Source organism: Hemitrygon akajei, unplaced genomic scaffold, assembly GCF_048418815.1.
Source record: "Hemitrygon akajei unplaced genomic scaffold, sHemAka1.3 Scf000090, whole genome shotgun sequence".
Classification (NCBI taxonomy): Eukaryota; Metazoa; Chordata; class Chondrichthyes; order Myliobatiformes; family Dasyatidae; genus Hemitrygon; species Hemitrygon akajei.
In genome coordinates, this window is record NW_027331976.1 from 497,107 (window position 1) to 525,000 (window position 27,894).

A 27,894-nucleotide genomic window follows, 5' to 3' on the forward strand; every position below is an offset into this window, starting at 1 on the left:
GGGCAGTTGTGACTCTTGTTCCGCTTGCAAGGGGAGATCAGTGGGGAGGGACGAGTGGACAGGGAGTTGTGTGGGGAAGTGGGGTGGGGGAGGGATGTGCTTGGTGGTGGGGTCACGTTGGAGCTGGCGGAAGTTACGTAGATTTAAGTGCTGGACATGGAGTTTAATGGGGTGGTAGGTGAGGACAAGGGGAAGCCCACCACACCAGGGGTGGTGGGAGGATGGGGTAAGAGCGGATGTGCGCGAAATGTGAGAGATGAGGGTGAGGGCAGCGTTGATGGAGGAGGAAGGGAATCCCTTTTCTTTGACAAGGAGGAATGAAAAGCCTCATCCTGAGAGCAGATGCGGCAGAGATGGAGGAACTGAGAGAAGGGGATGGCGTTTTTGCAAGATACAGGGTCGGAAGCTGTAGAGTCAAGGGAGCTGTGAGAGTACGTGGGTTTGTAATAGACATTGGAGATAAAGACAGAGTGATCGAGAAAATCTACTCCTTGCCTTTTTTTCCCCCAGTCCTGCTGAAGTGTCTCGGCCCAAAAAGTCGACTGTACTCTTTTCCACAGATACTCCCCGGCCTGCTGAGTTCCTCCAGCATTTTGTGCATGTTGTGGAGATATCAGAATGACCATGAAGGTACAGGGCTTGATCATGACAACACTGGACTAGATCAGGAACCCACCAGACTGAAACAGACACACCAGACTGGATCATGGAGATACCCGACTGGATCATGACAACACCCGGACTGGATAATGACGTGACACGGATTGGACTGGTACACACCCGGACTGGATTATGATGTAATATGGATTGTCCTGTTCCACACCCGGATTGGATTATAATTGATATGGATTGGACTGGTATACACCTGGACTAGATAATGATGTGATATTGATTGGACTGGTACACACACAGACTGGATTCAGGTCTGATGGATTGGACTGGTACACACCCGGATTGGATTATGATGGGATATGGATTGGACTGGTTCACACCCGGACTAGATTATGATGTGATGGCTGGGAATGGTAAATATCCGGTCTGGATTATGATTTGATGTGGATTGGACTGGCACACACCTGGACTGGATTATGATTGATATGGATTGGACTGGTTCAAACCCAGAATTGATTGTGATGGGATACAGATTGAATTGGTTCACATTTGGACTGGATTATGGTGTGATATGGATTGGACTTGTACACACCCGGACTGGATTATGATGGGATACAGATTGGACTGGTTCACACCCGGACTGGATTATGATTGATATGGATTGGACTGGTTCACACCCGGACTGGATTATGATGTGATATGGATTGGACTGGTTCATACCCGGACTGGGTTATGTTTGGACATGTATTGGACTGGTACACACTCGGACTGGATTATGATGGGATATGTATTGGACTGGTACACACCTGGACTGGATTATGATGGGATACAGATTGGACTGGTTCACACCCGGACTGGATTATGATGTGAAAACACAAAATGCTGGCAGAACTCACCAGGCCACCTCATCTACGGGAGGAGGTGGTGACGACCTTTCGGGTCGAAACCCTTCATCAGGAGTGAAGTAACACGGGATGGTCGAGGAGGGATAAGATAGTCTGGTTTTCTTTATCTCTCTTCCCCCCCCCTCTATAATCTTCCCTCAGCCCTACCTTTCTTTCTCTTTTATTTCCCATAATTCTCCTCTTCCCCTAGTCCATTTCCCTCCAGCCTATCACTTCTCAGCTCTCTACTTCATCCCTCCCCCTACCTCTTATACCCCCTCGACCATCCCATGTTACTTCACTCCCGATTAAGGGTTTCGGCCCAAAACGTCGTCACTACCTCCTCCCATAGATGCTGTCTGGCCTGCTGAGTTCTGCCAGCATTTTGTGTTTTTATTTATTTCCAGCATCTGCAGATTCACTCGTGTTGCCTTTGGATTATGATGTGATATGGATTGGACTGGTTCACACCCGGACTGGATTATGCTGTGATATGGATTGAACTGGTTCACACCCAGACTGGATTATGATGTGATATGGAATGGACTCGTACACATCTGGACTGGATTAAGATGGGATATGTATTGGACTGGTTCACACCCGGACTGGATTTTGATGTGATATGGATCAGACTGTTCACACCCGGACTGGATTATAATTGATATGGAATGGACTGGTTCACACCAGGACTGGATTATAATTGGACATGTATTGGACTGGTACACACCCGGACTGGATTATAATTGATATGGATTTGACTGGTATACAGCCGTAATGGATTATGATTGATATGTATTGGACTGGTACACATCCGGACTGGATTATGATGTGATATGGATTGGACTGGTTCACACCCGGACTGGATTATAATTGATATGGATTTGACTGGGTATACAGCCGGGCTGGATTATGATTGATATGTATTGGACTGGTTCACACCCGGACTGGATTATGATTGATATGGATTGGACTGGTTCACACCCGGACTGGATTATGATTGGACATGTATTGGACTGGATCACACCCGGACTGGATTATAATTGGACATGTATTGGACTGGTTCACACCCGGACTGGTTTATGATGTGATATGGATTGGACTGGTTCACACCCGGACTGGATTATGATTGATATGGATTGGACTGGTTCACACCCGGACTGGATTATGATGTGATGGATGGGACTGGTGCAAACCTGGACTGGATTATGATGTGATGGATGGGACTGGTTCACACCCAGACTGGATTATGATGTGATATGGATTGGACAGGTTCACACCCGGACTGGATTATGATTGGACATGTATTGGACTGGTTCACACCCGTACTGGATTATAATTGGACATGTATTGGACTTATTCACACCCGGACTGGATTATGATGTGATATGGATGGGACTGGTTCACACCCGGACTGGATTATGATGTGATGGATGGGACTGGTTCACACCCGCACTGGATTATGATGTGATATGGATTGGACTGGTTCACACCCGGACTGGATTATGATGTGATGGATGGGACTGGTGCACACCCGGACTGGATTATGATGTGATGGATGGGACTGGTGCACACCCGGACTGGATTATGATGTGATATGGATTGGACTGGTGCACACCCGGACTGGATTATGATGTGATGGATGGGACTGGTGCACACCCGGACTGGATTATGATGTGATATGGATTGGACTGGTGCACACCCGGACTGGATTATGATGTGATATGGATTGGACTGGTTCACTCCCGGACTGGATTATGATGTGATGGATGGGACTGGTACACACCCGGACTGGATTATGATGTGATGGATGGGACTGGTGCACACCCGGACTGGATTATGATGTGATGAATGGGACTGGTTCACACCCGGACTGTATTATGATGTGATATGGATTGGACTGGTTCACACCCGGACTGGATTATGATGTGATATGGATTGAACTGGTTCACACCCGGACTGGATTATGATGTGATGAATGGGACTGGTTCACACCCGGACTGTATTATGATGTGATATGGAATGGACTGGTTCACACCCGGACTGGATTATGATGTGATATGGATTGGACTGGTTCACACCCGGACTGTATTATGATGTGATATGGATTGGACTGGTTCACACCCGGACTGGATTATGATGTGATATGGAATGGACTGGTGCACACCCAGACTGGATTATGATGTGATATGGATTGAACTGGTTCACACCCGGACTGGATTATGATGTGATGAATGGGACTGGTTCACACCCGGACTGTATTATGATGTGATATGGAATGGACTGGTTCACACCCGGACTGGATTATGATGTGATATGGATTGGACTGGTTCACACCCGGACTGTATTATGATGTGATATGGATTGGACTGGTTCACACCCGGACTGGATTATGATGTGATATGGAATGGACTGGTGCACACCCAGACTGGATTATGATGTGATATGGAATGGACTGGTTCACACCCGGACTGGATTATGATGTGATGGATTGGACTGGTTCACACCCGGACTGGATTATGATGTGATGGATGGGACTGGTGTACACCCGTAACGGATTCAGGTCTGACGGATCAGGCTGATATCTACGGGGACTGTACTCTGGATTCTGAATGAGGTGCTGATGTCCCTCAGGCTCTGGCAACTAAATCAGGACTGGATTTCAGTGAGAGCATCGTTGTTGTCCGGTGTCATCCATCTCCACCAGATCTGATGGGAAAGGTGGACGGGTTGGTTCGTAACTTTGCAGCTGACGCAGAGATCGGTGGCGTTTTTGATAAGTGGCAACGATGGCCGAAGGACACAGTGGGTATCGACTAGTTTGAGATATGGTCAGAGAGTTGGCAGGAGTTTAATCCAGGCAAGAGTGAGTTGAGGCACTGTGGGAGGTGAAATGTAAAGGTACAAGAGCCAGTTAACCACAGGACCCTCCACAGCAGTGATGTACTGAGGGATCCTGGGGTGCACAGGTGGATAGAGTGGCGAAGGAGGGAAATGATACGGCCTGGCCTGCTGAGTGCCTCCAGCATTTTGTGCATGTTGCATGTGATACAGTTGCCTTTACTAGTCAGGTTAACTGAGTTCTAGTGTGGAAACATTGTGTTGCAGCTTTGTAAGACTTTGGTTAGGCTGTGTCTGGAGTATAGACTGCGTACAGTCGTTGTTGTGCCTCTAAATTCAAGATTGAAGATTGATTAACGTCCTTTCCTGTGCATGAAATTCAAAGTAACAAGAACATGAAATAACAGGATAACGAGTCTTTAAAGTGAGACCATCGGTTGTGGGAATCTCAGTAGAATGAGAGTTGCTATCCCCTTTTGTTCAGGAGCCTGATGATTGGGCGGTAGTAACTGTTCCTGACCCTGGTGGTGTGAGTCCTGAGGCTCCTGTACCTTCTTCCTGATGTTCGGGGGGTAGTATCTGTTCCTGACCCTGGTGGTGTGAGTCCTGAGGCTCCTGTACCTTCTTCCTGATGTTCGGGGGGTAGTAACTGTCCCTGACCCTGGTGGTGAGGGTCCTGAGGCTCCTGTACCTTCTTCCTGATGTTCAGGGGGTAGTATCTGTTCCTGACCCTGGTGGTGTGAGTCCTGAGGCTCCTGTACCTTCTTCCTGATGTTCGGGGGGTAATATCTGTTGTTGACCCTGGTGGTGTGAGTCCTGAGGCTCCTGTACCTTCTTCCTGATGTTCGGAGGGTAGTATCTGTTCCTGACCCTGGTGGTGTGAGTCCTGAGGCTCCTGTACCTTCTTCCTGATGTTCGGGGGGTAGTATCTGTTCCTGACCCTGGTGGTGTGAGTCCTGAGGCTCCTGTACCTTCTTCCTGATGTTCGGGGGGTAGTAACTGTTCCTGACCCTGGTGGTGTGAGTCCTGAGGCTCCTGTACCTTCTTCCTGATGGCAGCAGTGAGAAAAGAGCGTGGCCTGGGTGGTGAGGATCTCTGATGGAGGACGCTGCTTTCCTGCGACAATGTTTCCTGTAGATGTGCTCAATGGTTGGGAGGGTTTTACCCGTGATGTACGGGGCCCAATCCACTACCTTTTGTAGGATTTTCCACTCAAAGTCATTGGTGTTCCCGTACCAGGGCGTAATGCAGCCTGTCAGCACACTTTCCACCACACATCTGTAGAAGTTTGCCCAGGTTTTCAATGATATCCCAAACCTCCACAGACTCCTAAGCAAGTAGACGCACTGTCGTCCTTTCTTAAGCAATAACGTTCCTATGATGGGTCCTCTGAGGTAGTGACACCCGGGAATTTAAAGTTACTGACCCTCTCCACCTCCGACGATTACTGGCTCGTGGACTTCCCTCTGCTGAAGCCTACAATCAGTTCATTGCTCTTATTACAAGTGTAAAGGAGGATGCAACAATTATTACAAAAAAAACCCTTAAAAGATAAAGAACAGCATAATGATAATGATTTTAAAACACACAATAAACATAAATACTTTAAATAGCTTATTTACATTGGGGAATATTGGTAGCTGGGCCTGACCATTTGGAAGCTTGTTTGATTGCGGGGCTTGAGAAATGTCCCGAAACACTTCTTTGCAATCGACAGATTGTTTGTGTGTCCAGGCTGGACATCGGGTGACTGAGGGGAACAATAAAATAGTGGTGGTGTTGGCGGGTGGGGGCGTCGATCGGCCTTACTGCTTGGGAAAGTTAGTGTTTTTGGGTCCTGGTGTGGATGCCACGTAGTTGGGAGTGGGACAAGCAGTCCGTGACCAGGGCGGGTGTGCTCGCGGTGTTACCGGCCCTTTCCCGCCACCGTTCTCTATACATGTTTCTGCAATGTGCTGCAGATTTGTATGTTTCTGTATGTCATTGATGGAGAAGGTGGATCTGACGGAGGGTAGAAGACCATGGGAGAAAGGGAAGGGGTAGGAGCACCTGAGGCAGGTGATGGGCAGGTAAAGAGATGAGGTGAAAGAGGGAATAGGGAATGGTGAAGGGGGTGGGGGCAGTTACCAGAAGCTCAAGAAATTGATGGTCATGCCAACTGGTTGGATGCTACCCAGACAGAATATAAAGTGTTGCTCTCCAACCTGAGTGTGGCCTCATCACGACAGTAGAGGAGACCATGGACTGACATGTTGGAATGGGAATGGGATGCAGAATTGAAATGGGTGGTTACTGGGAAATCCTGCTTTTTCTGGCAGACGGAGAAGTGGTGAAGTGCTCGGTGAAGCGGTCTCCCAATTTTCATTGGGTCTCTCTGATATACAGGAGGCCACACCAGGAGCACCGGATACAGTAGATGCCCCAACAGACTCACAGTCGCCTCGCCTGGAAGGACTGTTTGGAGCTCCGAGTGGTAGTGAGGGAGGAGGTGTAGGGGCAGCTGTAGCACTTGTTCTGCTTGCAAAAGGCTTTCTTCAGTCAGGGCACCGAGTCGAAAGGTTGGGACATTGTGGTGTGCTTACCGAGATGACGGTGAGGCCACACGGAGAGTAGTGTGTTCGGATTTGCCGCCCTGTGATGGGAAAGATGTCATTAAGCTGGAAGGAGCACAGAAAACATTTATTTATTTTACTTCGAGACACAGCACCGAACAGGCCCAACTGCACCAGCCAGCAACCCTGCTATTTAACTCTAGCCCAGTCACAGGACAATTCTTAATCTTAATTCTGTTCTTATCTTAGTAATTAAGTTTTGGCTAACCTGCCTCTTTGGTGTGCGGGAGGAAACCCACGTGGTCACGGGGAGACAACGTACAAACCCCTGACAGAGGGTGCTGGAATTGAACTCTCAGCTCCGGCGCCCCCAGGCTGCAGTGGCGCCTCACTACAGCTGACTCGACTGTTCGCCGGGTAGGACAGGGGAAGACTTTAAGCCCAGGTGGCGTCGGAGACCGAGGTATGATCTTATCCTCGAGGGACATCGGCAGGCTGAGTGAACTCGGTCTGTTTCCCAGGGCTGGGGAATCGAGAGGGCACAGGCATGAGGTGAGAGGAGAGACATTTAATGAGAATATTTATTTCTCGTTTCGCACATAGACTGAGCTGACAGAGGAATTAGTTGAGGCGGGTACATTAACAGCATTTGAATGATACTCAGGCAGGTACGTGAATGGGAAAGGTTTAGGGGGATACAGGCCAAACGGGAGCGGACATGACTAGCTGGGATGTGGCATAGAGCAGTTAATGTGAATTTTGACATGACAGAAGGGATTAGTTAACTGAGGCGTTTAATTGCTACTTCAATTAGTTCAGCGGAAATGTTTAACCCAGTTTGCCTTCGTCGCGGGCGGGGGGGGGGGGGAGATTGAGTTCAAGAGCCGTGTGGTAACATTGCAGCTCTGTGAAACCTCCATCTCTGGCGGTCTGTAGCTTCCCCTCGGTTTTCACCTCTGTCAGTCACGCCAGTCCCCGAGTCAGGAATACCGTCTCGGTCAGTTGTAGAAGGTCTCCCCATTGCTGTTTCCGTAACAATTCTGTTTGACCAGTCGGGGTTCCTAGCCCTGAGCTCAACCCCCGAACCTGGAGGACGGGTGGACCGTGCTTCATCTGGCCTCTACCCTTTGACCTACCCAAGTGCCGGCCCCTGACTCCAGCCAACTCTGGGTCGTTGAGGCGCGCAAGCCTCCAAGCCCCATGACGAGTTATAAAGTTTAAGGGAATTGGGGGATTCTCAGATTCCTGTAAACAATGGGTTAGTACCAACTATGTCTGTGTATTTTGTGGGTGACTGCAGTAGGTTTGAATACTGTCTCACAGCTGCTTTCTTTGGCGCAGGGTAAGGGTTACAGTTCACCCAGATCCACATAAATTGTCTCCTGATTCTTCACACCTTTTGGTTTAGACAAAAGGCAGTACCTGATGGAAATAAAACAGGACATTCCTTTCTTAATTAAAGCATAAAGTGGTGGGTGGTCTTATCTTTGTAATTAAGTTTTGGCTCCAACAAAACAGGTCGGACATTCCTTTCTTTAATTAAAGTGGCTGGAGTGTTTATCAAGCTGATTATTCTTTTATATCAATAGTCCATTGACATGGCTGGAGTGTCTATCAAACTGATTATTCTTTTGTATCAATAGTCCATTGACATGGCTGGAGTGTCTATCAAACTGATTATTCTTTTATATCAATAGTCCATTGACATGGCTGGAGTGTCTATCAAACTGATTATTCTTTTATATCAATAGTCCATTGACATGGCTGGAGTGTGTATCAAACTGATTATTCTTTTATATCAATAGTCCATTGACATGGCTGGAGTGTCTATCAAACTGATTATTCTTTTATATCAATAGTCCATTGACATGGCTGGAGTGTCTATCAAAGTGATTGTTCTTTTATATCAATAGTCCATTGACATGGCTGGAGTGTCTATCAAACTGATTATTCTTTTATATCAATAGTCCATTGACATGGCTGGAGTGTCTATCAAACTGATTGTTCTTTTGTATCAATAGTCCATTGACATGGCTGGAGTGTCTATCAAAGTGATTGTTCTTTTATATCAATAGTCCATTGACATGGCTGGAGTGTCTATCAAACTGATTATTCTTTTATATCAATAGTCCATTGACATGGCTGGAGTGTCTATCAAACTGATTATTCTTTTATATCAATAGTCCATTGACATGGCTGGAGTGTCTATCAAAGTGATTGTTCTTTTATATCAATAGTCCATTGACATGGCTGGAGTGTCTATCAAACTGATTATTCTTTTATATCAATAGTCCATTGACATGGCTGGAGTGTCTATCAAACTGATTATTCTTTTATATCAATAGTCCATTGACATGGCTGGAGTGTCTATCAAACTGATTATTCTTTTATATCAATAGTCCATTGACATGGCTGGAGTGTCTATCAAAGTGATTGTTCTTTTATATCAATAGTCCATTGACATGGCTGGAGTGTCTATCAAAGTGATTGTTCTTTTATATCAATAGTCCATTGACATGGCTGGAGTGTCTATCAAAGTGATTATTCTTTTATATCAATAGTCCATTGACATGGCTGGAGTGTCTATCAAACTGATTATTCTTTTGTATCAATAGTCCATTGACATGGCTGGAGTGTCTATCAAACTGATTATTCTTTTGTATCAATAGTCCATTGACATGGCTGGAGTGTCTATCAAACTGATTGTTCTTTTATATCAATAGTCCATTGACATGGCTGGAGTGTCTATCAAACTGATTATTCTTTTGTATCAATAGTCCATTGACATGGCTGGAGTGTCTATCAAACTGATTATTCTTTTATATCAATAGTCCATTGACATGGCTGGAGTGTCTATCAAACTGATTATTCTTTTATATCAATAGTCCATTGACATGGCTGGAGTGTCTATCAAAGTGATTGTTCTTTTGTATCAATAGTCCATTGACATGGCTGGAGTGTCTATCAAACTGATTGTTCTTTTGTATCAATAGTCCATTGACATGGCTGGAGTGTCTATCAAACTGATTATTCTTTTGTATCAATAGTCCATTGACATGGCTGGAGTGTCTATCAAACTGATTGTTCTTTTGTATCAATAGTCCATTGACATGGCTGGAGTGTCTATCAAACTGATTGTTCTTTTGTATCAATAGTCCATTGACATGGCTGGAGTGTCTATCAAACTGATTGTTCTTTTGTATCAATAGTCCATTGACATGGCTGGAGTGTCTATCAAACTGATTGTTCTTTTGTATCAATAGTCCATTGACATGGCTGGAGTGTCTATCAAACTGATTGTTCTTTTGTATCAATAGTCCATTGACATGGCTGGAGTGTCTATCAAACTGATTGTTCTTTTGTATCAATAGTCCATTGACATGGCTGGAGTGTCTATCAAACTGATTGTTCTTTTGTATCAATAGTCCATTGACATGGCTGGAGTGTCTATCAAACTGTTCTTTTGTATCAATAGTCCATTGACATGGCTGGAGTGTCTATCAAACTGATTGTTCTTTTATATCAATAGTCCATTGACATGGCTGGAGTGTCTATCAAACTGATTATTCTTTTATATCAATAGTCCATTGACATGGCTGGAGTGTCTATCAAACTGATTATTCTTTTATATCAATAGTCCATTGACATGGCTGGAGTGTCTATCAAACTGATTATTCTTTTATATCAATAGTCCATTGACATGGCTGGAGTGTCTATCAAACTGATTATTCTTTTATATCAATAGTCCATTGACATGGCTGGAGTGTCTATCAAACTGATTATTCTTTTATATCAATAGTCCATTGACATGGCTGGAGTGTCTATCAAAGTGATTGTTCTTTTGTATCAATAGTCCATTGACATGGCTGGAGTGTCTATCAAACTGATTGTTCTTTTGTATCAATAGTCCATTGACATGGCTGGAGTGTCTATCAAACTGATTATTCTTTTATATCAATAGTCCATTGACATGGCTGGAGTGTCTATCAAACTGATTATTCTTTTATATCAATAGTCCATTGACATGGCTGGAGTGTCTATCAAAGTGATTGTTCTTTTATATCAATAGTCCATTGACATGGCTGGAGTGTCTATCAAACTGATTATTCTTTTATATCAATAGTCCATTGACATGGCTGGAGTGTCTATCAAACTGATTATTCTTTTATATCAATAGTCCATTGACATGGCTGGAGTGTCTATCAAACTGATTGTTCTTTTATATCAATAGTCCATTGACATGGCTGGAGTGTCTATCAAACTGATTGTTCTTTTATATCAATAGTCCATTGACATGGCTGGAGTGTCTATCAAACTGATTATTCTTTTATATCAATAGTCCATTGACATGGCTGGAGTGTCTATCAAACTGATTATTCTTTTGTATCAATAGTCCATTGACATGGCTGGAGTGTCTATCAAACTGATTATTCTTTTGTATCAATAGTCCATTGACATGGCTGGAGTGTCTATCAAACTGATTGTTCTTTTGTATCAATAGTCCATTGACATGGCTGGAGTGTCTATCAAACTGATTATTCTTTTATATCAATAGTCCATTGACATGGCTGGAGTGTCTATCAAACTGATTATTCTTTTATATCAATAGTCCATTGACATGGCTGGAGTGTCTATCAAAGTGATTGTTCTTTTGTATCAATAGTCCATTGACATGGCTGGAGTGTCTATCAAACTGATTGTTCTTTTGTATCAATAGTCCATTGACATGGCTGGAGTGTCTATCAAACTGATTATTCTTTTGTATCAATAGTCCATTGACATGGCTGGAGTGTCTATCAAACTGATTGTTCTTTTGTATCAATAGTCCATTGACATGGCTGGAGTGTCTATCAAACTGATTGTTCTTTTGTATCAATAGTCCATTGACATGGCTGGAGTGTCTATCAAACTGATTGTTCTTTTGTATCAATAGTCCATTGACATGGCTGGAGTGTCTATCAAACTGATTGTTCTTTTGTATCAATAGTCCATTGACATGGCTGGAGTGTCTATCAAACTGATTGTTCTTTTGTATCAATAGTCCATTGACATGGCTGGAGTGTCTATCAAACTGATTGTTCTTTTGTATCAATAGTCCATTGACATGGCTGGAGTGTCTATCAAACTGATTGTTCTTTTGTATCAATAGTCCATTGACATGGCTGGAGTGTCTATCAAACTGTTCTTTTGTATCAATAGTCCATTGACATGGCTGGAGTGTCTATCAAACTGATTGTTCTTTTATATCAATAGTCCATTGACATGGCTGGAGTGTCTATCAAACTGATTATTCTTTTATATCAATAGTCCATTGACATGGCTGGAGTGTCTATCAAACTGATTATTCTTTTATATCAATAGTCCATTGACATGGCTGGAGTGTCTATCAAACTGATTATTCTTTTATATCAATAGTCCATTGACATGGCTGGAGTGTCTATCAAACTGATTATTCTTTTATATCAATAGTCCATTGACATGGCTGGAGTGTCTATCAAACTGATTATTCTTTTATATCAATAGTCCATTGACATGGCTGGAGTGTCTATCAAAGTGATTGTTCTTTTGTATCAATAGTCCATTGACATGGCTGGAGTGTCTATCAAACTGATTGTTCTTTTGTCTCAATAGTCCATTGACATGGCTGGAGTGTCTATCAAACTGATTGTTCTTTTATATCAATAGTCCATTGACATGGCTGGAGTGTCTATCAAACTGATTATTCTTTTATATCAATAGTCCATTGACATGGCTGGAGTGTCTATCAAAGTGATTGTTCTTTTGTATCAATAGTCCATTGACATGGCTGGAGTGTCTATCAAACTGATTGTTCTTTTGTATCAATAGTCCATTGACATGGCTGGAGTGTCTATCAAACTGATTATTCTTTTATATCAATAGTCCATTGACATGGCTGGAGTGTCTATCAAACTGATTATTCTTTTATATCAATAGTCCATTGACATGGCTGGAGTGTCTATCAAACTGATTATTCTTTTATATCAATAGTCCATTGACATGGCTGGAGTGTCTATCAAACTGATTATTCTTTTATATCAATAGTCCATTGACATGGCTGGAGTGTCTATCAAACTGATTATTCTTTTATATCAATAGTCCATTGACATGGCTGGAGTGTCTATCAAAGTGATTGTTCTTTTGTATCAATAGTCCATTGACATGGCTGGAGTGTCTATCAAACTGATTGTTCTTTTGTATCAATAGTCCATTGACATGGCTGGAGTGTCTATCAAACTGATTGTTCTTTTGTATCAATAGTCCATTGACATGGCTGGAGTGTCTATCAAACTGATTGTTCTTTTGTATCAATAGTCCATTGACATGGCTGGAGTGTCTATCAAAGTGATTGTTCTTTTGGCCTTTTAAATGGAACAATTCTGGAAGGCAAACAGTGAACTTGTTGAACCGCCAGAGGGATGAGAATGCTTCTCCCTCCTGATGTTGGGACCAAGTTCACTCGCCGGCTCAGCTCGAAGAAAGAAACGGCTGAAAGGATGAGTGCTGTGCTGTCGTTATTTGGTGCGGCTTTTATTAAGCTTACGGAGGTAGTGCACCTCTAAGGAGGTGTGTTCGCCTCAGAGGGGGTGCAGAGGAGGCCTGCCAGGGTGCTGGCTGGATTCGGGAGCAGGTCTGATTGAGGATAGGCAGAGTGAATTGTGGCTTTTCTTGTTGGAGCGAAGGAAGATGAGCGGTGTAAAAGATGGTGAGAGATGTTGATAAGAGTGGACACCCAGCAGGCTCCCGATTCAACCCTAGCCAAATCATGGGTCAGTTAACCTTGAACTGTGGGATTTAACCGGAGGAAATCACAGGGAGAATGTGCAAACTCCTTACAGACAGTGACGGAAATTGAACCCGGGTCGCTGGTACCGTAAAGCGTTGTGCTGACTGTTTATCGAAGCATATGCTGTATATATGTGGCCATCTACATCGCTGAGGTTCAGGCTACGCCCACACTACGCTGGATAAATCCGTAACCAAAGCTCTTTCTCTTCGTTTTTACCCTTCGTCCACAATAAAATGGCGTTTTCGTCCCCCGAAACCGGAGCTTTTCAGAAACGCTTTCCAGGGTGGGTATTTTTGAAAACGCTGCTCGGGCAGATCAGTGTGGACGGGGAAACCGGAGAAATCTGAAAACGCTGTCAGATGGCAGCGCGCTATTTCATTGTTTTCTTGAACGCAACCTAACAATTTCAGAACAGACGGCAACGAGACTGAAGCCAGAAGAATTAGAAATGTATCACCAAATACTTTGACCCATAACTTACAGAATAAATAAGTATACTCACTTTGCCCTGTTTTCTGTCCTTGCTTGTATGAAGGTGGTTTACCTATTTATGCAAGTACTTCTCTGACAATAGATGTGTAACAGCCTAATGTAGCATTGTATGGAAATACAAGATAACACTGATGCAGACATGTTTTACACATTTAACAAGGTGCTTTACTAATGCAACAGAGTTAATCAGTTTTTCAATGTTCGTCGTCAGCCGGGTCAATCTGTCCGTGAACTCCCTGTCGGTTGCATCCGTACGCTTCAGTATTTGCTTTTTTTTAGTTTTAAGTTCTCCTGCGCGAGAGCCAACAGCTGTCCGTCGTTTTAAGTTTTTCTAGTCTGTGACTACACAAACGCGCACTTTTACGGCAAGATTCAACACCAAACATGTCGCTTGTTTTCGGTAGATGTGACCTGCACATGCGCAGGAGGAGGAGATTCGCTGAAATCTCCGTTTCAATGTGGACAGAGATATTTTCAAAATGCGTAGTGTGGACACCTATCGTTTTTACGCGAAACCGGCGTTTTCAAAATTATCCGGTCTAGTGTGGATGTAGCCTCAGTTTCTTCCCGGCATTCACAGCAGCTCAAAGAAATACTACAGAATCAATGAAAAACTACACACAAACAAAGACTGACAAGCAACCAAAGAGTATCATTGTCTCACGTTCAGTGTGAAGCCTGCCCTGCATACCGATTACACAGATCACATCATTACACAGGGCATTGAGGTAGAACAAGGCAAAACAATAACAGAATTGGAATTGGTTTATTATTGTTGACGTGTACCGAGATACTGTGAAAGACAAACACGAGGCAATCTGCAGATGCTGGAAATCCAAAGCAACACCCACAAAATGCTGGAGGAACTCAGCAGGTCAGGCAGCATCTGTGGAACAGAGTAAACAATCTGGCTGAGACCCTTCATCAGGACTGGGAAAGAGATGAGAAGTCAGAGTAAAATGGTAGGGGATGTGGACGGAATATAAAGTGTTGCTCTCCAGCCTGAGTGTGACCTCATCACGACAGTAGAGGAGGCCATGGACTGACATGTTGGAATGGGAATGGGAAACAGAATTGAAATGGGATAGGGTAGGGTCCCATTGGGAGTGAATGGGAAGGGCTGGGTTCTCTTTGGGTGTATGAACTGGGGTGGGGTCCCGTTGGTAATGTGAAAAGGTGGGGACTGAATGGGAAGGGGTGAGGTTCCATTGGGAGTGAATGGAAAGGGGTGGGGTCCCATTGGGAGTGAATGGGAAGGGGTATTGTCCCATTGGGAGTGAAGGGGAAGGGATATTTACCCAATTGGGAGTTAATGGGAAGGGAGTGTTGGAAGTGCAGGCGGCCGGAATGAATGGGAATGGGTGATTGGGATTAAGTTCTGTGTCTCCGATATCCTGCAGGAGAGATCTGCGGATTTAAGATTCACGGCCAGAACGTCCCATTCGAGGCGGTGGTCCTGGACAAGATGACGGGAGAAGGGATCATTCAGGCCAAGACGGCCGTGGACTGCGAGTCACAGCGGGAGCACGCCTTCACTATCCAGGCACACGACTGTGGAGAGGACGCGCAGAAGACCAACGTCAAGCGGTCCCACAAGTAAATTGGGGAACGCCTGACCAGGGAGGGAAACACGAGGGAGATGGGGAGGGGCATCAGCGCAGTCTTCCTGTCCCAGTACACACCAGACGGGGCAGACTGTGGGATTCACTTTCGGGCTGGTGTAGAGGGAGCTCTGCCCCTAATCTGACACTCCCTGCTCTTTCCCCCAGGGCCGTGGTGCACGTACGGGTGAACGATGTGAACGAGTTTGTGCCCGTGTTCATGGAGAGCGTTGTACCGGGTGTCGGTGTCTGAGGGGAAGGTGCCGGGGCCGCTGCTGAGGGTGGAGGCCGTGGACGGAGACTGCTCTCCACAGTACAGTCAGATCTGCTTCTACCAGATCCTCACTCCCGATGTCCCCTTCACCATTGATAATGACGGTACGGGCCACGGGGTGGCGGCCGGGGGAGGGAGCAGGGAGAGGTGAGTGAGCGAAGGTCGGGGTAGCGAGGACTGGTTGTGAGAGGAGTGGACGGAGAAGTCAGAGGGAAAAATTGAAAGCAAAATGGAGATAGGAGCGAGGGGCAGCCAAGTAAGGGAGGGGGAGGAGAGGAGTGAAGGAGGGAGGAGTCAGGCTGGAGGATGGAGGGTGGAAGGTAGGAGGGAGAGAAGAGTGCGAGAGAGGGGCCAGTGAGGGTGAATTGAGGGCTTGAAGGGAAAGCAAGTGAGGGAAAGGGAAAAGGGAGTCAGGAAGAGTGAGGTGAGGGACAGTTGAGGGAGCAGAGAGAGTGGGAGGAGGAGGAGAGAAATAGAGAAAAAGGAAAGAGGGAGAGTGGAGGGAGGGAAGAGAGAAGAGGAAGAGAAGGGATGAGAGATGGGAGAGAGAGAGGAGTGGGAGTGTTAGAGGAGAAAAAGAGAGACACGGGAGAAAGGGAGAGAGAGCGAGAGAGTGAGAAAGGGGGGAGAGAGGGAGCAGGAGGGATGGAGGGGAGGGAGAGAGGGGGAGTAGAATAAGTGAGAGGAAGGAAGGAGGGTTGAGAGAGAAAGAGGAGGAAGAAAGAGTGAGGCGAGGGTGAGAGAGAGGAGGGAAATGGAGGGAGAGAGAAAAAAGGGAAAAGAGGATATGGAGAGAGAAGTGCGAAGGGGAGAGAGAGAGGAGGGAGAGGTGAGGCAGCAAGGACGAGGTTGAGGAGGGTGAAGTAGGGTGCGAGGAGGGAGGACAGAATGGATCAGGGAGGGGGATGAGGGGACGGCAGAGCGTGGGGGTGGTGAAAGGGAGAGAGGGATCAGGAGCGGACTGAGGGGGCGAGGGAGCTTGGAGCTCAGAGGGATGGTGCCAGAGAGGGAGGAGTAAGGGATTGCGTGAGAGGCGTGAAACGAGTGAGGGGGCAATATAGAGAGTGAGGGAGAGAGGATGAAGGCACTCGAGTAACAGATCAAGTGAGGGGGCGAGGCTGAGGGAGTGAGGAGATTTCAGGAGCAAGGGGATGAGGGAGGGGAGGAGTGTTGAAGAGATGATAGAGGAGGGAAACTACTGAGGATGAGACCGGAGGGAAGGAGGGACAAGGTGATGAAGGATGAGGAGGGAGGGGAATGAGGAGAGAGGAGAGGAGAATGGAGGGGAATGAGAGGGTGCAGACGAGGGATTTGGGAGCAGGGCTAGTGGAGGGGAGAGTGAGGATGGAGGAGAGAGTGAGGATGGAAGGAGGCAGGAAGGAGAGGATCAGAGGGGAGAGGGAAATTGGCAGGAACAGGGGATGAGGGAGAAGGGCAGCTGAGAAGAGGAGGGAGGAGGAGAGGAGCGAGGAGAAGGGAAGAAAGGGAAAAGAGGGAGGTGAAAGAGAAGTGGAGGAGGGAAGGGGAGGGAGTGGAGAAAGGAGGGAAGTGGAGGGAGGGAGGAGGGAAGGGGAGGGAGTGGAGAAAGGAGGGAAGTGGAGGGAGGGAGGAAAGGAGGGGAGAGGAGGGAAGGGAAGGAGAGGGTAGAAAGGGAGAGAGTGGAGGAGGGGAGAGGGAGGGAGGGTAGAAGGACAGTGAAGGCAGGGAGGGAGAATTGGAAGGCAGTGGAGTAGGGGTAAGGGAGGGAGGGAAGAAGAGGAGAGATGGAGAGGTGAGAGGTGGAGAGCATAGGGAAGGAAGGACCAGAGTGTATTGACTGCCCTCCATTTCGCACAGGAAACATCCGAAACACGGAGACACTGGACGGCAGGCAGGAAACCCTCTTCACCTTCTCCGTCACGGCCTACGACTGCGGGAAGAAGCGAGCGGCCGAGGATGCTCAGGTCCAAGTGGAGGTCAGGCCCACCTGTGTGCCTTCCTGGCTAGGTGAGTCGGGGTCAGAGGGTAGAGATCAATGTGAATGCGGTTTGGATAGAACCGTACGGAAGGAACTTCACTCTGTGTCTGACCCCGGGAGTGTGTGATGGGACGGTGTGGAGGGAGATTCACTCTGTGTCTGACCCCGGGAGTGTGTGATGGGACAATGTAGAGGGAGATTCACTCTGTCTGACCCCGGGAGTCTGTGATGGGACAGTGTGGAGGGAGATACACTCTGTCTGACCCCGGGAGTCTGTGATGGGACAGTGTGGAGGGAGATTCACTCTGTCTGACCCCGGGAGTCTGTGATGGGACGGTGTGGAGGGAGATTCACTCTGTGTCTGACCCCAGGAGTGTGTGATGGGACAGTGTGGAGGGAGATTCACTCTGTGTCTGGCCCCAGGAGTGTGTGATGGGACGGTGTGGAGGGAGATTCACTCTGTATCCGATACCGGGAGTGTGCGATGGGACGGTGTGGAGGGAGCTTCACTCTGTGTCTGACCCCGGGAGTGTGCGATGGGACGGTGTGGAGGGAGCTTCACTCTGTGTCTGACCCCGGGAGTGTGCGATGGGACGGTGTGGAGGGAGATACACTCTGTGTCTGACCCCGGGAGTGTGTGATGGGACGGTATGGAGGGAGCTTCACTCTGTGTCTGACCCCGGGAGTGTGCGATGGGACGGTGTGGAGGGAGCTTCACTCTGTGTCTGACCCCGGGAGTGTGCGATGGGACGGTGTGGAGGGAGATACACTCTGTGTCTGACCCCGGGAGTGTGTGATGGGACGGTATGGAGGGAGATACACTCTGTGTCTGACCCCGGGAGTGTGTGATGGGACGGTGTGGAGGGAGATTCACTCTGTGCCTGACCCCGGGAGTGTGTGATGGGACGGTGTGGAGGGAGATTCACTCTGTGTCTGACCCCAGGATTGTGTGATGTGACGGTGTGGAGGGAGCTTCTCTCTATGTCTTACCCCTTTTTTTTACAAAATCCTTTATTACAAATATCGGTGCTATACAATATATACAAAACAGTGGCAAACACAATTACTAAACTACAAATAGACAATAGACATTACACCAAAATGTTGCCATCTCTATCCACGATGGCATTTACACCCCTCGGAGCCCAACGGTCTCGAAACTCCTCTAAGGTCGCCGTGGACTGCGCGTGTTCTTTTTCAATATTTACCCGGGCACGAACATACCCCCTAAACATTGCCAGCCAGTCTGCCTGGGGAGATCCTCCTGCCACCCGTTTCCAAGACCCTCGGATGGCGGATTTCGCCAGCCCCAGGAGCAAGTTGACTAGGACATCCTCATCCCTCCATGCCCCCTTCCTTACTGGATGACCATATATAAATAGGGTGGGGCTAAAATGCAGCCGGAAGGCGAGAAGCAGCCCACGCAAATACGCAAAAAGAGGCTGCAGCCTCGCACACTCCATGTACATGTGGTACACGGTCTCCTCCAGCCCGCAGAAGTGGCATGCGGGTGGGAGATCCATGTACAAACTAAAAAACTTATTGCAGGGCACCGCTCTATGCAGCACCCTCCAGCCGAGATCCCCCAGGTGCATGGGAAGAACCCCCTCGTAAAGGGACTTCCAGTGGGGACTCTCCTCACCTCCGAGTGGAAAGACCGACCGCCATGGTGTGTCGGGACGGTGGACAAGGGCAAGGAAGTGGTGGGTGTGGAGCAGCAGCCCATACAAATACCTCCTACTTGCATCCCTGAATGGGACTGTGGGTATCGATGGGAGACGGCTCAAGTTGTGTGGACACGGCTCCCGGAGAAGATTGCGGGGTCTGGGCCCGACAAGCAGTTCGGCCTGAGTCGGTCCACACAACTGAGCCGCACTGACATCCACTGAGGTAGGGCAAGGGTCGGCCAGGACCCCGCCCTCCGCCTGAGGAGAGGATTCCCGGCCTGAGGCGACCATGTCCCAGACTCTCAGTAGGTCCTGATAGAAGCCGGGCAGACTCCGCAAAGCAGTACGGCTGACGCCCGCCGGTGGTAGCCGCAAGTCTTCGTGAAGACAGCGGCCCCTCCGGAGGAAGAAAGTCGCCAATACGTGCCACCTGGGAGGGTGCTCGGCGTCCAGGAATCTCTGCAGAGTCCTGAGGCAGAGAGCCGCCAGTCGCGTTCGAACGCACACCAGCGACTGTCTGCCCTCTCCCACTGGGAGACTCAAGACCGCTGCAGAGACCCAGTGTTTCCTGTTGCCCCAGAAGAAGTCCACTAACTTCCTCTGCATTCTTGCAACAAACGGGGCAGGAGGGGCCAAGGTGACCATCCAATACCACAACGTGGAGGCCACCAGTTGGTTTATGACCACCACCCTGCCTCGATAGGAAAGCACCCTGAGAAGACCTGACCAGCGCCCCAGCCGGGCCATAACTTTCGTCTCCAGGTCCTGCCAGTTCGCCAGCCAGGTCTCCCCAGAAGGACTCAGGTAGACTCCCAGATAGAGGAGACGTCTAGTGCTCCACTCAAAAGCTCTCATCTCCTCTGGCAGGGAGTCCACCTGCCACTGACCCACTAAGAGTCCGGAACATTTAGCCCAGTTGATCCTAGCGGAGGATGCTGCCGAGAAAACTTCTTGGCACTCGCGCATCCTCCGCAGGTCATTGGGATCTGTCATCGTGAGGAGTACATCATCGGCGTAGGCCGACAGGACGACCTCCATGTCCGGTTCATGCAGAACCAGACTTGTCAGCCTTCGCCGTAGGAGGCTCAGGAATGGCTCGACACAGATTGCGTACAATTGACCGGACATGGGGCATCCCTGACGTACTCCTCTCCTGAAGGGAATGGGCGCTGCCAGTGATCCATTGACCTTAACAAGGCACTCCGCGGCAGAGTGTAGGAGCCGAACTCGGGCCACAAAGTGTGGTCCGAGCCCAAAGACCTGCAGAGTGCCCACCAGGAAACTGTGGTCTACCCGGTCAAACGCTTTCTCCTGGTCAAGAGAGAGAAACGCTGCCCGGGACCCAGTCTCCTGCTGCAGGTGGATCAGGTCCCATACTAGGTGGACATTGTCCTGGATGGAGCGGCCCGGGACCGTGTAAGATTGGTCAGGATGGATCACCTGTCTCAGTACTGAACCAAGACGGTTGGCCATTGCCCGGGCGAAGATCTTGTAGTCCGCGCACAAGAGGGAGACCGCGCGCCAGTTCTTTAGCAGGCAAAGGTCTCCCTTCTTGGGCAGCAGGACCACAACAGCTCTCCGCCATGAGAGGGGCATTTCCCCAGTGGCTAGGCTCTCCCCTAGAGCAAGGCTGTAATCGACCCCCAGGACATCCCAAAAAGCCTGATAGAACTCCACACTCAGACCATCTAAGCCAGGGGATTTACCCCTCCGGAGTTGCCAAAGGGCAGTAGACAGCTCCTCCCAAGTCAGGGGAGCATCCAGACGCGCTGCGTCTTCTGGGCTGACCTTTGCTAAATCTTCCCAGACCTCACTGCACGCCCCCGCATTTGACGGATCTGGTGAGAATAAGGACCGATAGAAAGTGCGGACTTCTTTGATAATTTCCTCAGGATCCGTGATGGAGGAGCCATCAGCAGCCAGTAGCTCCACCAGCTGCTTTTGAACTCCCCGCCACTTCTCCAACGAGTAGAAGAAGGGTGAGCCGCGGTCCAAATCTTGCAGCATTTGGATCCGCGACCTCACATATGCACCTCGGGACTGCTGAAGCTGCAGATGCCTGAGTGCGTCCTTCTTCTCCTGGTATTCCTGCCACATTTGATGGTCTCCACCGGTCGGACCAAGACGGGACTCTAGGTCAAGCAACGCTCTCTTAAGCCGCTCAATCTCAGAGCCCCGCCTCTTTGTCGACCCCCTAGTGTACTCCCGACATAAAAACCGGATGTGGGCCTTGCCCACATCCCACCACAGCCATAGGGAGCTGAACTCTCTCCGTCTCTCTCTCCAGGTGGCCCAGAACGCTCGGAATGAATCCCGGAATCGGCTCTCCTCCAGCAGCCGGTTGTTAAAGTGCCAATACCCGGATCCCACCCGAGGGTGCAGAGGAGTAAATTCCATCCACACAAGGTGATGATCCGAGCACGACACCGGCCGCATGGAGGACGCCGACACGCGGGAGACATAAGCCCGAGAGATATACAGGCGGTCTATCCGGGAACCCCCCCCCCCCTAGATCTTCTGGAGAAGGCGCTAGAGTCGGGGTGAAGATTCCGCCAGCTGTCCACCAAGTCAAAGGAGCCGACTAGCTCCTTTAACTTTTTCGCCGATTCTGGGTCGCGTTGGAGGCCCGAGCGGTCCTCCCCCTCGAGGGTACAGTTGAAGTCTCCCCCGAGGATGACGCAGTCTCCAGGATCGATGGAACTCAGCAAGGTGGACAGCTGACAGAATAGGCGCGTCTGCAGCACCCCGCGCCTCGGAGCATACACGTTGACAAAATGCAGCGGTACACCTGCACAGCCAGGTGGAGCAGACGGCCGGGCACAACATCTTGGACTCCTACGATTTCTGGCTGGAAGGTTGAGGCCAACAGGATCGCCACCCCCGCTAGAGTTGGAGCTGAGGTGACTCATGTAGACCCCACCCTGCCACTCCAGGAGCCAAGCGGACTCGTCCCCTGGGGTGGTATGGGTTTCCTGCAGGAAACTCACCGCGTATCTCCCATCCCTGAGGACTGAGAGATTGTTATATCTGCGGAGAGAGCCCCTGGTGCCGTTTACATTTAAACTAGCTATGGTAAGTTTCATGTCGGGAGCACACTAGGCCTCAGCACCAGTCCCCTTCCCACTGAGAGCGGTGGCGCCCTCAGCCGCACTATCCCGAAGAAAACCAAGAACATTCTTTGCTCTCCGGCCCCGACTGCTGCCATCGCTACCCTGTGACCCACCATCTCCCGAAGGAGCAAGGCTGCTTTCCACCCTGATGTCCCTCACCAGGTCATCCAGGAAGGATTTCAGCTGCCGTCTGTCATTCCCTGACACAGCATTCTTCCTCCTCTTCCCCTTCCCCTTCCGTCCGAGGATGACTCGCAGGGACTTCACCAGCCTCGGCACGCTAGGCCAGCGAAGCGAGGCGAGTTTAGGCCGATGCTTTGCACCCACGGAGGAGTGAATAAACTCTCTGATCTCCTCCACAGGTATCAATGGGGATTTCTCAGGAGGGGTGAGGATGTCCATTGCCACACTATCAATAGAATCTCCCTCCAACCCCTCACTGCAGACAGATCCCCCATCTTCCTCCTCATGTGTTGTATAAGGTGGCTGCCCCTGTAACCCACACTGCGCAGCGGGTACCTCCCTCATACCTTCCCGCTCCACCGTCGCATCAGTCTTATCCACAGTTGTGGTGATGGAGGGAAAGTCCTCAGGGACTCCCTGCAGGCCATTAGTTGATGGGGTCGGCATGCAGGTTATATCACCCTCCCCAGGAGACAGGCATGAAGGGGACACCAGCAGCTCTGGTCCAATGGATTCACCGGCAGCCTGATGCTGACAGTGAGAGAGCTTGGTCTCCTCTCCGCTTGTCCTATTTAATACGTTTGCCTCCAGGGAGGCGCTTACTGCTAAGTCCTGGGTGGAGGGCTCCAGGTCTGTTTTAGATGTGCAAACAGGCCCAGCACTAGCTTCCTGCACAACCACACCACCCACCACAGGACTGGTGGCTACATCCGGGGATTCAGGGTTAGACACAACTTCCACCCGGATTCCCACCCCTTTCTGGGATTCCCCCTCATCTACACTCTCTGCCCTCTTGGGGGAACATTTCCTTCTCCTCTTCAAGCCGGAGGAGCACACAGGTGCGGGATTCACCGATGGAGCGTTACTCTCCGCTTCCATCACCACGCCCGACTGTGCACTTCCCCGAGCCTCCCGCTCCACTTTAAGGCAAATGGGCGTGAACTCTGCGGTCTAGGGGGCCTACTTCTTCCTGTGTTTGGATTTCTTCCTCACTTTCCTTCCCCGCACAGGCTCCACCCCGTCCCTCGCCTGAACCTCCCTGCACGTAGCCTCAGGAACACTCGCCTGAACCACAGGGGCAGGAGCAGAGACTGGAACAGACGTAGGAACAGGGACAGGGTTAGTGACAGGGTCAGGGGCAGGAGCAGGGACCGGCACAGGTGTAGGAGCAGGAATGGGATCAGGGGCAGAGGTAGCTGGGGCACGAGTTCCCGAAGTGGACTCCCTGGGTTTTCGGGTGTTCGGACAATCCCTCCGAAAGTGCCCCACCGCCACGCACGCATGGCACCGTGGGCGCTCAGAGCTCCAATACACCTGATAATCTAGCCCCTCGTGCCGGACAGTAAACCGGCCCTCAACTTCGTCCTCCTTTTCCAGCTTCATGAATACCTGTCACCGGAGAGAGATTACGGTACGGAGGGTGCGTCTCCTGAATTTGTGCCTGATGGCAGTTATTGCTGATCGTACTTGCCCCAAGCGGGCTAGTGCGGGAAGCAGGTCCACGCTGGGGATGAAAGGTTTTACGTGACCGAGGACGATGTGTTGTGTGGGAGCTGTCATTAGCTCCATCTGTAAAAAGATGTTCTCCACCGTGATCCCTCCACTGAGCGCCCGATGCACCAACTCATCATTCCTCAGATAAAACAGTGCCTTCCCGAACTCTTTCTCAGTGGCCAAAACACCATCTCTCCCCAACAAGTCCTCCATAGTCTCCGCGCACTTTTCCAGGGTAGTTCCAGTTCGCAAAATACATTGCACCCCGCGTTCAACTTTCACCGACCGAAACAGGGCGTTGTCCGAGGCTGGAGAGGCAGCCGCCTTGGCATAACTCCCCGAAGGCCTGCGACTTCCTGTAGACTGGTCCGGCATGTTACTTCTGTGTCCGAATCGAGGATGATACGGTGGTGGTGCTGCTTATAAAGTCCTGGAGCGAGTTGAGTAACTGGCTGGAAAAGTTTGTCCTCGGCATTACCTTGTTGGCTCAATGCCAGAAATTCCAATGCCAGGAAAGGCTCCATTCGTCCTGCAGAACTTCCAGGCCGTGAGAGGTCGAGACGTCTCAAACGATGTTTTGGCTCCTACACCGAACGAGAATCCCGACAATAGAGATGGAAGGAGGTTGTCCTGATGTCAGTGAGGGAACAACGGCATTTGTCTCTGGTTTTTGGAGTGACCCGGCTTCCTAGCGAGTTGCCAGCGGCCACAGCAGGGTGCTACGCAGTTCGCAGCCGTCAACGAACCCCGTCCAAACTGGCAGAAAAACTCCAAACGAAGCTTCCACACTAAACCAGCCGCTCACTTAGATGTCCAAGAGATGTTTCAAACCAATTTCCAAGTAAATCATGACCTTCATAAAGCAGTTTTTCCTCGATTTCTCCCAGCGCAATCAGAACAGCTCCTCTCTGTGTCTGACCCCGGGTGTGTGTGATGGGACGGTGTGGAGGGAGATTCACTCTGTGTCTGACCCCGTGAGTGTGTGATGGGACGGTGTGAAGGGAGATTCACTCTGTGTCTGACCCCGGGAGTGTGTGATGGGACGGTGTGGAGGGAGATTCACTCTGTGTCTGACCCCGTGAGTGTGTGATGGGACGGTGTGAAGGGAGATTCACTCTGTGTCTGACCCCGTGAGTGTGTGATGGGACAGTGTGGAGGGAGATTCACTCTGTGTCTGACCCCGGGAGTGTGTGATGGGACGGTTTGGAGGGAGATTCACTCTGTGTCTGTACCTGGGAGTGTGTGATGGGACGGTGTGGAGGGAGATTCACACTGTGCCTGACCCCGGGAGTGTGTGATGGGACAGTGTGGAGGGAGTGTGTGATGGGACGGTGTGGAGGGAGTGTGTGATGGGATGGTGTGGAGGGAGATTCGTGTCTCTGACCTGTGAGCCTCTTGCTGTCCCAGGTTGGAACGAGCGTATCGAGTACCTGCCGGGCTCAGGCTCACAGGCTCTCTTCCCCCACATCCACTTGGAGACGTGTGAGCAGGCGGTGTGGGACATCAGGGCTGTCATCGAGCTCCAGACCAGCCATGTTGCCAAGGGCTGTGACCGCGACAACTACTCCGAGAAGACCTTGAGGAAACTGTGTGGTGAGTGAGTCGGGCCTTGGACACCAGGCTCCCACGACCCTTCTCCTGCCTTCCTTTCCCCACTCCCCCTCCCTCCCCGTGACCGTCACATGTGCGGACGACAATGGACTAATTCCTGCTGATTGCCCCTCCTCCACCCAATCCACCCCTCCCCTTCTCCTCTCTCTACCTCTCTCCCATCTCTGACCCCTCTCTTCACCACTCACTCACACCACTCTTCCGTATCGCACCTTCCCCTTTCTCCTCCTCCCACTCTCCCCTTTCCCATCCCTCTCCTCCTCTTCCACCCCCTCTCCTCCCTTTACCTCCTCTCCCTCTCCTCTATCCTTCACATCTCCCTCTCTCACCCCTCTCTCGCTCCTGCCTCTCTGGACCCTCCCTCCCTCCACATCCCATCTCACTCCATCCCATTTCTTCATTCTGTCTCCCTCTACCTGTCCCTCACTTCTCCCTCTCCCTCTCCCTAACTATCCAACAATCCTTCTCCTATTCCCTCTTCTGTCTCTCCCTGTCATCCCCTCTCTATAACCCTCTTTTCCCACATCTCCCTCTCAATCCCCCCTGTCTCCGCTTTTCTGCTTCTCTCTGCTTCTCCTCCTCTCTCTCCTCTCCCTCTCCTCCCCTCTCTATTCCCCTTCCCCTCTTTCCTCTCTCACCCACCTTCATCCCCTCTCTATACCCCTCTCCCTCTCTACTCTCTCTATCCCCACTCTCCCCTCTCCCTCACCTCCTCTCCTCCCCTCTCTATCCTCCCTTCCCCTCTCGCTCTCCCCCTTTCTCGCCCATCTCCCTTTCACCCCCTTCTCTATCCCCCCTGCCCCTCTCTCGCCCTCTCTCCCACTACAGGTGCCTCTCGAGGGGAAGTGGATCTCCTGCCCCCTCCTGGCCCCCTGATGAACTGGACCCGGGGCCTGCCCACGCTGGAGAGCCAGGACACGAGCCAGGTCTACCTGTTTAACCGGTCCCGGGCCGTGCGCGTGCCCCCCGGGGCCGTGCCCCCGGGCCTCGGCGACTCCTTCACCCTCTCGTTCTGGATGAAGCATGGCGCTGCCAGCAAGGACCCGCACGCCAGGGACGAGGAGGCCATCGTCTGCCACACCATGCCGGCAGGTGAGCCCACCCCACCCCACCCCACCCCCGGGACAAGCACAGAGAGTGGCAAAACCCTCCCACCATTGAGTGTATCTGCTCCTACTTCTGTAGGTGCACAGCAGAGAGGCCCCTGACTGCCTGCGTCGTGGCCTGTTGGAATTGGTGGATACACCCAGTCCATCACAGGAAAGCTCTCCCCACCATTCAACGCATATACAAAGAGCATTGACACAAGAAAGCTGCATCCATCATCAGTGACCCCCATCCAGACCGTGCTCTCTTCTCACTGCTTCCATTGGGCAGGAGGTACAGGAGCCTTGGGTCTCACACCACCAGGTCAAGCACAGTTATTACCCGTCAATCATCAGGCTGCTGATCCAGTGAGGATAACTTCACTCACCTCAATACTAAACTGATCCCAACACCTTGTTCACCTTAATAACCAGGGATGTTGATTAATTTAACTGAAAATTTTTATTTGTGAATCACGTGCTCCTTTTTTCACGATGGAGCCAAAAAACAGAGAAAATTGTAAAGCATGGTGAAACTAAAAATTCAAAATCTGAAACGTCATTAGTCTAAATATTCATCCCATTTGCTCAGTACTTAACTGAACCACCTCTCACAGCCAATAGTATTTTCAGATAAGTCTTTATTTGCTTTGAACAATGTAAGGGAATGGGATTTGCCCATTAACTCCTGTAAATTTGCTCAAACTGTGCCAGATTAGTTGGGAA

General features: G+C 49.7%; 1 protein-coding gene across 1 annotated transcript in view; it reads left to right on the forward strand.

The window, feature by feature from the left end:
- The window catches only part of LOC140722827 (calsyntenin-3-like), a 357,884-nt gene that overhangs the window by 15,658 nt on the left and 314,332 nt on the right, over positions 1–27,894 (forward strand). Inside the window, 6 exon segments of the mRNA XM_073037480.1 lie at positions 15,587–15,782; positions 15,956–16,013; positions 16,015–16,165; positions 17,898–18,047; positions 25,880–26,065; positions 26,912–27,175. Coding sequence (XP_072893581.1) covers positions 15,587–15,782; positions 15,956–16,013; positions 16,015–16,165; positions 17,898–18,047; positions 25,880–26,065; positions 26,912–27,175 — 1,005 coding nt within the window.